The sequence below is a fragment of the Cavia porcellus genome, unplaced genomic scaffold, assembly GCF_034190915.1.
Source record: "Cavia porcellus strain 051 isolate PalLab524CR breed Dunkin Hartley unplaced genomic scaffold, mCavPor4.1 scaffold_8, whole genome shotgun sequence".
Taxonomy (NCBI): Eukaryota; Metazoa; Chordata; class Mammalia; order Rodentia; family Caviidae; genus Cavia; species Cavia porcellus.
This window is the reverse complement of record NW_026947491.1, coordinates 72,392,187-72,408,379: the sequence shown is the minus strand read 5'-3', so window position 1 is coordinate 72,408,379 and position 16,193 is coordinate 72,392,187. Positions and strand designations below refer to the sequence as shown.

Genomic DNA, 16,193 nt, shown 5'->3' with positions numbered 1-16,193 from the left:
CACTTGAATTTCAGAAATTATTGATAATCTTACAAGTGTAGACAGCATTATAAATGTCTTTTTTTAAGAAGAAAAATGTCTAAATTGTAGACTGAAATTCTTAGCCTATAAAACCAGATATTAACTAATTTTATAATTCTGTTTTTTTATAATCCTTCAAATTATTCAGCTGTATGGTATAACTGTACTTATATTTAATAGGTTCTGTTAGTTGGCTATGCAAATGCAATGTTACTAAACAATTATTTTTCTTTCTTCTCTATTCCCAATATTTCCTTATGAAAGAAATATCAATAAAGTCTGACAAAGCAGTCTCAGGGTACCTAAAATAATAAGAAAATAATTCATTATTTTGTGATTTTTTTTTTTAACTTTAAGTTTTAAGCTGTCTTTTATCTTGCTAGATAGTAATCAGATTCTCAGCAAAATACGTACACTGATCCCCATAGCAATGCTGTAAGTACCAAGCTTCACTTTGGGTTTTAATCATCTTTTAAAAATGTTGATTCCACCATACTAACCTCACCATACAGTTCCCAAAGTAGTAAGAAGTTGAATGACAGTATGATATAGTAGTGATAAGGTAAAAGAGGAAACATATTATTAAGTAGCTTGATAGCAAAATAATATATCAAAGTGTCAGTTTGAATAAAAATATTCATCCATTTTCAAGTATCAAATGCATTTGCGAATGGGAAACAAATTTGTAGGTTTTTTTTTTTTTTTAATAATAAGCTTTCAGAAAACATGCAGTCTGATGGTTGGCTCTCCAATAACTCCCTTATTGTCCTTCTCTTCCAATTTCCGGAGCATGATGAAAAAGGGAATTGGGGTTTACTGATAACCATTATAAGAAAAACTCCCAGTTTGACCAATATGCAGATGGAATCACTGCAAATGTAAAGTGTAGGTGGTTTTTAATGTATTAAATTAGGAAAATATTGCAACTGGCTTATTTGTGTGTTCAGTATTTTGAAACAAATAAGAAAATAATCATTAATCAATTTTTACTAACATTATTAGATAGATAAAAAGGTATATATGGAAAGGTGGAATATATAGACTTCAATTTAAACTCAAAGTTCTGTGAAATATATTCTGTTCTTTCATTTTAGCTGCATCTAAAATCAATTGGAGTCAGACAAAACGTAGGTGGACACAAAGGCCAGGAAGCAGACTGTACACTACTGAGATACCATATTACTAATCTGCATGTGATAGTTTCATTGTATTCTTACAGCTACACATCCAGTACACTTAATTGATTAGTGAATAAGTATTCATTATATTTAGCTTCAAGAAATTTAATGTAACTGAATGGCAGAGTACTTGCATAGCATGTGAGAAGTCCTGGGTTTGATCCCAGCATGGCCAATTAAAAAAAGCAATTTCATAAAAGAATTTGCATACAAAATATGGTTTGCACTTAAATTACTTCCTCCAGATAGCTTAGGAAAATGATTTCCCTAAATACTTTTATGAGCACTAAATTAAACTCTGCTTTACCTTCAAGTCATACTCATTGGTTCTTGTTGCTTTCACTTATAAAATAAATCTGGTCATTATAGAACAATAGGTTCCAGTTTCTTAATTCTTCATTTTGTTCAGAATTCACACTGTTGTAATAAATCTAAATTTTATCGAATAGTTTTAATACATTACCATTGTTGACAAGTGAGTGGTAGAAGTTTTATCAGTCTAAGAAAATATAATTCAGTATAACCGTTCTGCTCATCAGAACACTAAGTTTGAAATTGTCATGTTAGTTACACAGTGGTAGTACAAAAAGAACAAGAAATGCATACGCTAACATTTAGCATAAAAGAGGACACTGGATTGTTCAGCTTTCGGGTGTCCAGAACTCTTACTTTTGCCAGATCTGACTCCTCACAGACCTCAAAGCTCAGCCAAATTTAGGTGTTTATTTGCATGGATGCCATGCAAGGTAGAAACAACAAAAATGAAATAAACTGGTGTCACTGTGATTATGAATACGGCTGTACAGGAGTTGGCTGTAATGTTATAAATACAAGATTAAATAGGAAAGTAAGGTGAGAATAAAAGAAAAGAAATATATCAAATGCAATAAAGAGAAAAAAATGTACAAAAAGACAACGATGGTAGGCAAATCCGTCTTCAATTTTAGCTACTTGGTAAAGAAAATTAGATGACTTCAAAATATGGGAAAGGGGAAAAAAAGAACAAAATGCTGAATATAGTTCCTAGAAAAACTGGGAAGACATTACTCATTCCAGCCATATAGCAGCAGTTTAACAAAAAAGCTGTACCTTAAACTTTGTGTAGCTAAAGATTTGTTTATTGGCAAAGTAATCACTTTTAAATAAAAAAGTACCTTCTATTTCAGAGAATTTCTTAGCAGCTTAGCTTTTCATTTTGCAGCATAAATTTCTTGGTGGCAGTGAGTTTGGTAAATATTTTCAGAAGTCCAGGCCAGGATTTTATCATTATATGAATTTATGATTTAAAAATTATAGAATTGTCAGACTTCTTTGTGAAATATCCTTCATTGTTGACTCAAGTTCCACAGGGAAAAGATCATTTAGCTTTTGGTAATAGATATAAAATGTAATTTTTTATTATTAAGTTTGTCAATACAATTTACATATACATAATGATAGAGAACTTGTACGTGTACATGTTATGTTTTGGTTTCTCTTTTTTTTTCCCCATTCCTCTCCCCTCTTCAACCCCTTGTCCTCTCATTTACAAAATTTTATTTCCACTTTGTCCTCTTCTCATTTTTTCTTTTCCCTTTCTCCCTTCTCCTTCCCTTTCTTTTTGAATAATTTGAATATCTATTGTACTGTTTCATTCTTTTTACATTTTAAGTTTCTTGTACCAAAAAGACAATGCAATATTTACATGTGTGTGCAATTTATTTCACTTAAGAGTATAATTCCAAGGTCCATCCATTTAGCTTGTCTTGTTCATCCTTCTTTATGACTGAGTAGTACTCCATGATAGAAAAAAACACATCTTTTTTAAACCATTCATCAGTTGATGAGCATCTGTGTTGTTTCCAAGATTTAGCTTTTGAGTTGCCATGAATTTGGGTGCACCTATATCACTGTGATATGATACTTATAATCTTCTGGGAAATTACTAAGAAGGGGAATAGCTGCATCAAATGGAACCTCTAGTCCTAGATTTTTGAGGAATCTCCACACTGATTTCCACAAAGGTTGCTCCAGATCTGTGCTCCCACCAGCAGTATGTTTTCCCCACAACCCTTCCAGCATTTGTTATTGGTTGATTTCTTGATAATAGTCATTCTTGTGTGAGATGGAATCTTAGCCTTGTTTTAGTTTGTATTATTCGAATTACTAATAATATTGAGCCTTTTTAAATATATATATATTTGCCCCTTCTGAGAAAGGTCTATTCATCTCACATGCCCATTTTTGGATTGGCTTTTTAAATTTGGGGACGTGATTTTTCCAGTTATTTATATGTTCTATATATTAATCTTTTGTATGAGGAACAATGGCTAAGTTTTCTTTCCTATAGTAGAATATTTTCAGCAACATAATGAGTAAAAAAATTGTTTAATTTGAATGCATTTAAATTGAGCCACTTCTTCCCAGAGTTAACCAACTAGTCTGTATTTAAGGAACAAGGTTAATATTGGTGGAAAATAAATCCATTTTACGAATCATAAAAACAGAGACTGATGTCAGATGAGTAGGATGTACTGAATGTCATCTCTACTTATTATATGGAAGTACAAGGCACTAGTACCACTAATTTTATTTTATTTGTTCTCATACTCTGTCATACAATACCAAAATAAACATTTTTGGCAGAATTTTTAGGTATTTCAGAGAACTATCAATAAGTCAATGTTTCATGTATGCTATTTAAAATACTTGATAGCAAATACTAGGACACTGCATAGGAAACATGGATTATTGCTAGATATAGTTGTTTATAGCTGCGGTACTCAAACTTTGGCTGCATCACCCTAAGGATATGCATCTAAAAAGAGGATATTTAGGCAATAATTTATCAAAGGGAGTTTCAGTTGCAATAATTTCTTCCCTATAGTTTTTACATTTCCTCTTCAAACATTGCCAGTAATAGAACAAGAAGTGAAGACTCATGGTAAAAATTTAAAAAGTGTGAGGTAGAGGAGGGCACAGCTCTCACGTATAGGTCGTATGCCAGGTACTTTGTATGAGAATCTCAACATGCTTTTGTTTTCACTGAGACGTTACAGTGAGTGTCAAGAGTCATTATTACTACATCATAATTCTCAGGGCTTTTTTACTTTCAGGTCTATAATCATATTCTCCATCTGTGATGAAACATTTTACATAATCCTTGCTGACCCCAAATTGAGGGATGCTTTACAAAGAGGAAGAGAATAAGAGGAAAACATACTATTATTTCCCTTTAAAATAATTTTGTCTTCAGGGTTTTTACTACCATTTTTTTTTTTGTCTTTCTTTTCTTTTTTATTGGTACCTGGGATCGAACTCAACGATTGCCTGCTTGCAAGGCAGGTGTTTATGCCACTGAGCTAAATCCCCAGCCCCTACCATTTTATTTTTGGTATTTATTAAATTTGTTGATGTAATTTGCTTCAGGTAAGACAATATACACAATTATTTAAAAATGCTGCTAGGATATGTGACCGTATTCACTAATGTGTTCCTTTTTGCTGACAGGCATTTTTGGTAGACTCTGTCTCCCCACTGTGGAACCCTCACCGGTTCTTTGCAGCTAACCTGTGTCTTTCACTCCCTCTGCTGCCTTCTAGGCTCAGCTCCCACCTTGCTGACCAGTGCCCCCAAAAAGCCTTTTTTAGCTATTGTCTCATTTCTACTCTGGAACTATTATTATTTATACTGAAAGTATTTGTAGTAATGCTTATAAAACGTGAAAATAATTGCATCATTCTTTTTCCAGATACACGTTAATAGCTTTCTAAACCAGTTATACTGGCATATAACATTCTTATGAATCTTTTGCAAAATCTGAGCCATGTTTACCTCTAAAACTTGTATTTCCAGTTATATGCTGAGGCTGGTGCTTCCTAGCTTATGAGAGGAATATTAAATTAATAATAATTTAATATTATTAAATATTCTAGAATTTTGTAAGTCAGTGACATTATGTTGGTAGCTTAAAATTGACTATGATGGAAATGTTAGCACCAAAGAAATTAGTAAATGGTACAGATGTTTTGTTTTTGCCTATTTGGTTTTGAAAGTCTGGTTGTTAATCATTTACAAGCATATTGATGTTATTATTACTTTTTGCATTAATACAGTCTTCCACTGACTCTGGCTGTGTCAGACCCAGCTCATAAGATTGCTCCCTTATTTTAAAAATTTTATCTTTGCTATTGTCCGTGCCTGGATGCTTCTCCTTTGGATTGTCATATAGATGGCAACTTCTCAATATTAACTTCTAGGTCCCAATATTACCATACCAAAGAAGCTCTCCGTGGCTGTCTTAATCAGAAGACCACCTATTTTCTCAGTAGCATCAATCTTATCCTCAAAAGTACTTTTGATGTCATGTGCTTTTGTATCAGACAGCTTGCACTTGGTTGAAAATCAAATAGTGGAGCATGAATTTGTCTTCTAGGTAAGAATCATGGAATTTGGACAGTGAAGGAATAGTGCAACAGCTCAATAATGACATCAAATGCTAGGTACCTTTATTTTTCCTGTTCTACAATCCTTAGCACATGACAGATATTTTCATGATGACAATGGTAGGTTCACTTTAGGCATTTAAACACATTATGCCTGTCAAAAGAAAGGGGAAAGAGCTAGGGAATAAAGAGCAAATTCTGAAGGAATTATGCCAGCTTGTTCATTTCAGAAACTTGGAAGCCGTACCCTGTGGCTTTGTACCCATAATGACTTGAGCAAATTACCAGAGAGTCTGGAAAGAGAAGTGTCTTCATGCTCCAGTTTCTCTCGTAGAAGAACAAAAGAGGGTTGTGGATGGCTTTGGGGTAGATAATTCATATTGTTTGTCATTATGCTCAATAAATTTTTGTAGCGTCAGTAGCCAATAGCTCTAAGTGACCCAGCTCCTTCTTTATCCAAGTTCCATCTCAGATGAGTCATGGGTTAAACTGCACATTCTAAATGTCAAGCAAGTTAATCAAAATATCATTAAAGAATAAAAAGGTCATAACTGGATTGTTCGAGATTACTAGAACTTGTTCCATTTAAGTTCTAATATTCTCTTTAAGTTCCAGTAGTTTCCTGTGTCTCTGTTTTGTTCATAAAGTTCCACTTGCTTTGAATAAATCCTTCCCAATATTTGTCTTCTTACTATTCTCAGCTGTTGATTATGACTTAATCATATTTCAATAACCCAGTGATATCACTATAAACATTGATTTTATTACAATACAATCTAAGACTTTGAGAAGTATTATAGCTGTTTGGCCAGTTCACAGTGGTTTATGTTGCTATACTTAAAAAATAACTTTGAGGACCATTGGTTTCATTTCATTTTAAGTTTCAGGTTACAGGAATATAAAAGGATGGGCATATAGTTAATTTTGAAGTTGTATGTTTTGGGTGAGATAACCCATCTTTGCAAATTCTAATCTTTTTTTAAAATTCTTATTTAACTTTATTATATAAGTGATAATGGTCTCTCTATATGGTAATGAAGATTTTAAAAGATGACCTAACTAAATAGGTAATCACTGAATAAATGATGGCCATAAGCTCACTTTGTTCTAAGTCATTTAGCAGACACTCAGTAACCTGCAGAGTACATTTGTGCACCGCATCCTGTGTCAAAACCACCTGTATTGTCTATATAAGAGCAGATTTTAAGGCTATGACTCAGCATGTTTTAACTACAGTATTTATGGAGCATTTGACCCATGGAAGGACCCCACTCCTGCTGCCACAGGTAATAAAGCCTGTACATGCTCAAGTCTTATGTAACATGGAATAGTACATCTTTAACTTTAAATCATCTCTACATGGCTTAGCATATCTAATACAATGTGAATATTAATATAAATAACTATTACACTATACAGTTTAGGGAATAAAAACAATAATGTTCATGCGTGTTCAGCACATACACAGTCATTGTAGGTTTAGATATGTTTTGACCCATTATTGTTTGAAGCTGTAGACACAGACAGCTGACTGTGCCACATCTGCAATGTAGCCTGAGTTCTAAAGCACTCTTGCTTGATTCAAGTTCCATTTCTTGCATTCACTAGTTCTTTTCTTAGACAAATAACTATAATTCTCAATTACAGTTGGGTCTCATTTTCTCTTCTGTGCAATGAGAATAATAATAGTACCCACCTAAAAGTGCTGGTCACAGAAGTAAAATGTTTCTAGAAATGATATAATAAACACTATGTTTGATAGCAGTTAGTATTATAAATAACATTGTTATTAAAATTCCCAGAGTGTGTCGAGATTCTGTATCAGTGATTTTTCACATGACTATACTCATGGGATGCTCTGAAGATCCTGATGCCCAAACCATTCCCAAGGTCAATGAAATTGGAAGTTCATGTGAATGAATAAGATCCAGGCATTTGTGGTTTTCCGTGCTCCCGGGTAATTCTATTGGGTAGCAAGACTGAAAACCACTTTATTCTATTATTCCAAAACTCTGAATAATCACATTGATCAGTGACTACTACCTGAGAAAAGTATACTGGTAAAGGAATATAGGTTAATCTTTATTGAAAGAAGAAAAATTAAGATCTCAACCTCTAACCAAGATAGCCTGCAGAGCACAAGCTATTATAAAAGTACTGAATATCAAAGATAAAGCTGCTAAAAGGAAAGCTGTGATTGAAATAAAGTTAATAGACACAGGGTTTAGAATCACTCTGACTGAAACTCTAAACCCAGATTTTCTACTTGTTAGTAGGTTATGCAAACTCCCTGAAGCTCAATTTTTTCATTTGCAAAATATATTCATTGCAATATATAGTTATTACAAAGGCAAATTGGGCCAAAAGATTTAAAGCTCTTAGCATACATGGACTCTATCCCATAATTTTAATATCCCTTCCAAAACTCATGTTGAAATTAATTGCCATTGTAATAATATTAGGAAGTAGAAACAATAAAAGTGACCAGATCATGCCAATAATGGCTCCATGCTATTGCTGAGGGTTGGGTGTCAATTATACATACCGTGGATTGGCTTTGTTATATAGATCATTCTGCTCCATGTGATACTACCCCTTCTGTCACGTTGTGATGCAGGTGAATTTCTCGTGAAACTGTGTTGGGGTGAAATGTCAGTACCATGTTCTTGGATTTCCCAGCCTTTTGAACTATGAAAAATACATTTCTTTCCTTTATAATTTACCCAGTTTGTGGTTTCCTGCTGTGGCAGCAGAATACAGACTAACTTAGAATTGTTATCCTTAAGTGAATCTGTTGCTGTCACAAATAACTGAAAATATGGAGCAGCTCTAGCACTGGGTCATGGTCAGAGGCTAGAAGAGTTTACAGGAGTAACTTAGCCAAAACCTGTATTGCAATGAATTGAACATGTTGGTGATTCTAGTGAGAGCTCAAAAGAAAAAGAAGACTAAAGGAAGTGTGGAGCTTCTTAAAGATTACTTATGTGGCTGAGGAGGCTTAGCTCAGTGGCACAAACCCCTGCCTGGCAAGCGCAAGGTCCTGAGTTTGATCACATGTACAACAAAAAAAATTACTTAGGCGGACATGATCAGAATGTTGATAAAAGTACAGATAGCAAAGGGCATTCTTATGAAGTCTTAGATGAAAATGAGAGACAAGGCATTGAAAATTGGATCAAAGGTCATCTTTATTAAACAGTTGCTAAGAATTTGGTGTCATTATGTCCACATTCCAGGATTGTATGGAACACATACCTTGAGAGTTTTGAAGCAGGATACCTACAAGAAAAAAGTATATAAGCAGCAAACTATGAGGCCGTTGCATGAGTACTTTGGCCACATGGAGTGAGAAAACAATTAACTTAAAATGGTGTATATATAGTTAAACAAATAAAATGAAATATATATTTAAAAGAATAATAGCATAAAAATATTTGAAAAATGTCAAGGTTGGCCATGTAAAGAGAAAAAAAGTTGTGTTCGGGAAAGAATATGAAGGATGTGACCAAACAACTGTTTGCTGAAGAGATTAATATACAGGAAGCTAAGTACTGTTCATCAAGACCATGGAAGAAAGTCCAAGAAGGCGTTTTAGAGACTGCATCCCATCACAGAAGGCTGTCCCTCCCATCTCAGATTAAGAGATCTAGGAGATCAGACTGGCTTTAGGGGCTAGAGCAGAGCTGCCCCTGTCTTCGTTGCTCAGTGCTCCTCAATGAACCTAACCCCCATTCAAGTGGGTCCCTTGCAACTCAGCTCACTACTCTGCAAAATGCAAGTGGTGAGCCTTACCAGCATGCAAAATGTAATATTGGGGAGCACAGCTCCTCCCAGTAAGATTTCAAAGGTTGTTGCAGACTACCTGGGCGCTCAGGCAGACACTTGTGACAGAAGTAGAGTCACCTCAGAGAGCTGGGACTAGCAAGGCTGGGATAGTGGGGTTATCCCAAAGATCTTAGAACATAGAACTACCCACCAGAAGCATTGGGCCTGGAGAGCTGCAGGAATAAGACTCCAACTCCTGCACTAATGTCCCCGGTTTGTGGCATAAGGAGTCTAAAGAAATTATTCTTCTGCTGCAAGACAGAATGGTTTTCCACATTATATATTATATTTACTTGGGATAAGTTATTTCTATCATATTGCCTATTTCTCTCTTTTGAAATGGGAATGTGTATCCTGCCCACCATGGTATTTTGGAAATAGATAAGTAGTTTTGATTTCATAGGCTTACCGGGAGAGAAAATTTACTTCATGATAATCACGCTTCAAGGCTCACCGATATTTGATTTATATGAGTTTTTGGACTTTGTACCTTTGAATCGGTGCTGGCATAAATTAAGACTTGGGAGCCATTAAGATAGAATAAATATATTTTGTATGCAAGAAGAACATGATTTGGAGGAGGCCTGAAGCTAATGCCATAGTTTGAATGTCCCTTTCAGACTTCGTGTTGAAATATAATTACTGTGCAGTAGACAGGATTAAGAATCGAGACCTTTTAGAAGAGATTTGGTCATGAGAGCTCTACCCACAGGAATAGGCTAATTATCAATATTCACCTTTAGTGAGGGAGTGGGTTAGTGAAGTTGTGGGTTAGTTATCTTGGGAGAAGCTTTGACATAAAAGCCGGCTCTATCTTGCTCTTTTGCCACGTAGTACCCACCATCACATTTAATACAGCAATAAGGCTCTCACCACATGCAGCCCTTTGGTCTTGCACCTTTCAGCTTTTAGAACTGTGAAAAATAAGTTTCTTTTCCTTTTGAATTACCCAGTTTTTGATTATCTAATACAGCAGCAGAAAATGGCCTAAAATACCTTCACTATTCAGGCATTAAATAAAAGTTACCTTTATTGTTGCTTTTAAAGAATGGGAATGAATTGAATTTGGGATGTGAAAGGGATTCAGGGAACTGATAATATTCAGGTATTTTAGTTACATAATGGGTTGATAATATGATAATTAGCAGATGAAACGGGGAGAATATTTGGGAGGAGAATATCTTGCTTGTGTTTGATTTTTCTGGCAGTCTCCCTGGTCCTAATTTGAGCCACACTAATACACCCAAATATCTATGTTAGTAACCAAAATTGTAGAATAGTTTCATAAAATAACCATAAGGAGATTCTGAACAAGAACCTTAGGGGACTCTTATAAATAAACCATGCACTGCATTGCAGTGGTCGTAAAGCTATGTATTTTGCTGGCTTGAAGGCTTTTTTTTTTTTTTTTTGCTTCCTTCCAGATACTGGCCTTGTAGGTTTTTAAACCAAATCCAAATTCTAAAGGGTATTTGAATTCTGTTTAAAACTCCAGTATCATGTCCAATTGTCACTTGCTCCTTTGCCTCCTTTTGGTTTCCAGCCCCGGCCAGGATGCCTAGACACTGAAGGGACTGAGCTCTTGAAACTTTGCTTCTTAGACTTCCATTGTGTTTTACTATTTTCTCTATTTCCCTGATTTCCCTTGGGCTGGTGGGTTACCAGCAAGACAGCTCTGGTTCCACTCATCATTGCTTTCCATTTTTCTCCTTCTGTTCGAAGACAGACAATGCAAGCAGGTCACCCATGCATTTCCTAGGCAAACAGAAAAGATATGCTAGTCTCGCTTTTAGACATCCCTCCTCAATACAACTGGTTCTTTCTAAAACCTTCTCTTGTAAATGATAGAAGAGAAGCAAAGTAGTCAGTATGTACTCTGCCAAAAGACTAGCGATTTTTCATGAATTTTCTCTCATCTCCCAGGTACCTTGTATAAGAATTACAAAAGACCTATTGTAAAACAGTAGGGCTACCTTTACTAAGTCTTAATGGAAGTGTGTCTGGTTTCTTTGGTGACTTTTCTTTTGAACATTGTTTTAACTCAGATGGTCACAGGAATTATCGGAAAGCTTAAATAATAGAAAAATAGATACCACTCTTGAGAGTTTTCAGTTTAATTGGTCTGACGTAGCAGTTCAGTTTGAAAGCAAATTCTCAAGTGATCCAACGATCTAAAATCACCCATGCTGACTGACTAGAGCAGTGGTCTTCATCTTGGATATGCTTTAGTCCCACGTCCAGTTCCCACCATGTGACAGTCGCATTAGATTCTTTTTGGTGGGACTGAACCAGGCATGCATATCTTTTAAAGTTCCCTACATGATTCCAGTATGCAGCCAAGATTGAAACCACTGTTCTAGAGATTCTTGTTTATTTTGTTTGGGATGAATCTTATGACTGATATATTTTTTTAAAAGATATCCAAATTTCCAAGGTAGTTTCTTTTCTTTTTCTTTTTTTTTTTTTTTGATTGTTGTACAACTATATAAGTTTATTGAAACTCATTCAGTTGTATAATTCAAAGTGGTGAATTTTTAATATTTTTAATTTTAAAAGAAAAACAATAAAACGATGATACAGAATGTCAAAACCAAATAATAGGAGAATGACATTGGTTCATATACTTCTTATTGTTATCTTCAAAGTAGCTGTTCAGCTTACAAGATATAGGCATGAAAAAAATGATCATACAGTTGAACAGTGGGTTGAAAACTGCTTGATATTCAGATTGGTGTTATTTTTCTCCAAGCATTCCCCTTTGTCATTAATACCCTGTGGATTCAGGGTTTTTTCCTTGCTCCAAATCAGACTAAGCAAGTCTTGAAAAAGGGTAGCAGTGATCTAGAGGTCTAGATTCATGAAAAATTATGGATCCATGCAGGCATAGACCTCTGTGCATTCCTGAACTAGTCTCATTAATTAAATACCATTCATTCAAAAAATGTGCATCAGAAATCTACTCTGTACCAGGTGCTCTGTGATTAATTATGAATACAATGACAAATATTGTTTCTGACGTTTCAAGAAGCTTATAGATTTGTCAGAGTGAAGGAAGGAAAGAAACATGTAGAGGTACTCCAGAGGTATTAATTCTTACAATGAATGAGTGAACAAAGAATCACAGGAAAGCACCCTTGATAGCAACTACATCTGCCCTGAAAAGCCAGTGAATATGGGCTTGAAGAGCTGCTACGTAAACGAAATCAACCCTACTCCACCTAAAATCACCTCCTTGTGTGATTTTATGTACTTCATGTCATACTACTTTCTTCCTGATTACAGCCTTAGCCATTCTCACCTCCAATCCTTTCTTTGAACATTTCACACTCTCCTAAACCTTAGTTTGTCCCTTATTCCTTTTCCAGGCTTTTACCTCCTATCTAGGACTTTGATTAGCTGTTACTTTCACCACTCTATAATGCTACTGTACCTTGTTAGACCTTGAAGTCCAGCACACAGTGCTTTGCTTATAGCACATACATCTTTCTTGTTCATCTGTGATATTAATACATGTACATTGCATGAAAGCAAGAAAAAGGGCTTGTCTCCTTGCATCTTCTGTCACAATGCAGGGTCCAGCACAACTGAATGAACCAATGAATAAATGAATGAGTGAATGAATCACATTCCAGGAACAAGGGGGAATATGTGTTGAACCATAGAGGCATGGTGTTCTGTGGCTTGTTGTAGGAATAGTAAACATTTTAAATGGTCAGAATACAGCATAAGAAAGAAGAGGGTCCACAGATTAATGCAAAGAAGTCACCTACTAAAGGCCTTCTATAAAACCCTAAGTGATCTGAACTTCATCCTAAAGGATGTGATGATCAGTAAGGTTTTAGTAAAGAAGAATAATAGGCTTATCATTAAGGACAATTAATTACTCTAGAAGCAGTGTGGAAGATGAACTGAAAGACTAATTTAAAGGAAACTGGTCAGGAGTTGTTCCGGTACTACAGGTGAGAAATGATGAAGGCTTCCCTGAAATAATGGACTGAAAGAGCTACATTCTTAAAGCATTTTTGGGGATAGACTATAGCAATAATAATTGGTAACTAATTGCATGTGGGGGAGTGAACGTGAAAGATGATAACATGGGCTATAATAGGAGATAGGCAGCTTGCAATACTATTAATGGAAATACAGAATTTAAGGGGAGGAAACTTTTCAGGGAAAGAAATAATGAGCTCAATTTTAAACATATTGTGAGTTCTACGAACCTGTCGGCTATCTGTGTACAGTGTTTTATGCAGTGGGAAATGCATAAAATCTCACCTTGGTATATTATTGATTATAGTTCTCCAATTAACTGTGTTGTCTTTCAGCTTATGTACTAAAAGACAAACTTTGGAAACTGATAGTGTCATATTGATTTCATGATTTGTGTTACTTTAGCCTACAACTGGCCATCAAAATAACTGCTTCAAAGAGAGTCTCTGCAAAGTCACTTTGCGATTTTATTCTTCGATTAGATAGATACACCTACACTAACCCCACTTCTAAATTCTGAATAGTAAAATTTCATCATAGGTGGATATGCTGTTACATTATTTTCTCATTAGATTATGAGTTATGTGAATATGGGAAGGAATTGTGTTATTCTTGCTAAACTTAATGCCAATTATAATGGAAACTCAAATTGATCCATGGATGGATGGATGGAATTTATAATCTAACTTCAGGAATATATGATACTGTCTGGAGCTAGTGACCTAGGAATTAATCATATCCTACTAGTTAAGTGACAAAGTGATTTTTCATGAAGTGTTGACTACGGCAAAAGGATGGAAGAAATAATTATAAGTATTTTAAAATGGCTTTTTTTTGTGGCATGTTCCCTTAGGAATGTGAAATAATTCAGGGATTTTAAAATTTCACAGCCATAAAAGACGGTTCCTTGATACGTTAACCTCTGATACTGACATTGAAAACTCTTTTGACTGGCATTGCTCTACAAGCTGATAGGTTGATAAATGGTGAGATTTTTGTGTTAGGAAGATCACTCTGTGGGCCATATGAAGAGGCTGGGGAAGAAAAAATTATTCCAGCTGGACAGAGGAGAGATGATGAGGACCTGGAATATTGCAAAGGTGTGAAATGGAGAGTCCCTTAGCTCATTTCTTCACCAAATATTAATTCATTGTTTTATATCACAGTATGGGTTGTGTTGTCAAACAAACCAGACAGGTGCCTATGTTCAAGGAATTTATATACAAGTGAAGGAAATATGTACCAATTAAATATCATACTAACAAATACGAGATTTTGGTGTGGTAAATGTCACATGTGAAAATTCAAACAAAAGCTTCCCAGAGGTAAAACTGATAGAACTACTTGGTTACAGAGATATCAGAATAAGTGACAGACATGTTTCTTTCTCTTTTTTTCTTTACTCAAACAGATTTATATGACAAAACTAGTATATGTGAAATGTCATCAAAAAGATGTATTAAGTAACAAATTATGTGGAGCAGGTTAAAATGACTATCACTGAAAGATGAAATCAATAAGCTAAGTTATAAATTCTGATGCTACAGTTAATTCTTCTGAGTTTTCAGTTGATATAACTCAGTTGGAATAATGTTAATTATGCTGATGAGATGTGATTTATCATATGTCTCTCCATTTTGATTTTTTCATTCAGATGTTGCAAGAGCAATTGAATTACTAGAAAAGCTACAGGAATCTGGAGAAGTACCAGTGCACAAGCTGCAGTCCCTCAAAAAAGTGCTTCAGAGTGAGTTTTGTACAGCAATTCGAGAGGTAGGATACTAACATTTTAATATTCAGCCATATGTCCTCTGAATAGAAAACATGTCTTTTCCACACAGTTGACATAGTCAAGATTGAATCTACATCTTAACTTTTTGTTTTTAGCTGCTTAGATTATAAAATAAAATTTAGTGCGTGCAATTCTTAAATTAGATCCAGCTAGGATTTATATATTCATATAAAACCAGATGTTGATTTATAATACTGAGGCATAGATTACTTCGTCAAGTGACTGTTGCCTGAAGCCTAAACTGTTTATGAATCACAGGAAGCCACCTGGAAATTCAAGTAAAAGCAGCCATAATTAAAAAGGCCTGTGCTTTTCTTAAAAGTTAACAGTCAAGTACTTATTTCACAGGAAAATCATCAAGAGCAACCTCCTAAAGGTGTAGGCATTCAAATATTACAGTCTATCCTGGTAATGAAAAGACTGATAAACCTTTGTAGCCAATCCTAATAATGCTTTCCTGGCTAGTGGTTTCAAGAGGCATAAGGTGAAACAAATGTGTTAAAGTAACTATTTAAATTTTGTATTGACTTGTAGTGGAATTGACCGTCCAACTAATTAATTAAATCAGTTATAAGAAAAGTTTCTTGAGCTGTATAAGCTATCTAGTCTTATTCAATAACCCATTACCCCAAGGCTATCAGATACTAGATAATTCATTAACTATCACAGCCTGTAATCCAGTGTATTTTCCCATCTCAAGTTCTCAGTGATGAATTATTTACTGGTATCCTCTCCAAAGTCAAATGAAGCCAATGATTACCTGGATAGCTTATGGTACCATAAGAGTGTTATGCCTCTCAAGGAATTCATATTTCAACCTCCCTTACTCTTTAGAAATTGACTTGTGGATAATGCACATAGCCACTAATACTAGTTTATGCAGTTAGGTCTGCAAAACAGCCAGCTGACTAAAGTAGAGATGTAAAAATATTTCTAAAAACATAAACTGTAACCTGTACAATG

The 16,193-nt window shown here is 34.8% G+C and overlaps 1 protein-coding gene across 3 annotated transcripts in view; it reads left to right on the top strand.

Moving 5' to 3' along the window:
* The window catches only part of Lin7a (lin-7 homolog A, crumbs cell polarity complex component), a 140,670-nt gene that overhangs the window by 28,409 nt on the left and 96,068 nt on the right, over nucleotides 1-16,193 (top strand). For 2 of the 3 annotated variants that reach the window (XM_063255202.1, XM_063255203.1), the window contains exon 2: nucleotides 15,093-15,211. In XM_063255202.1, the coding sequence (XP_063111272.1) occupies nucleotides 15,093-15,211 (119 nt within the window). Of the gene's footprint in view, nucleotides 1-15,092; nucleotides 15,212-16,193 lie in introns of those variants that run through there. The other variant, XM_013159513.2, reaches the window with a different exon arrangement.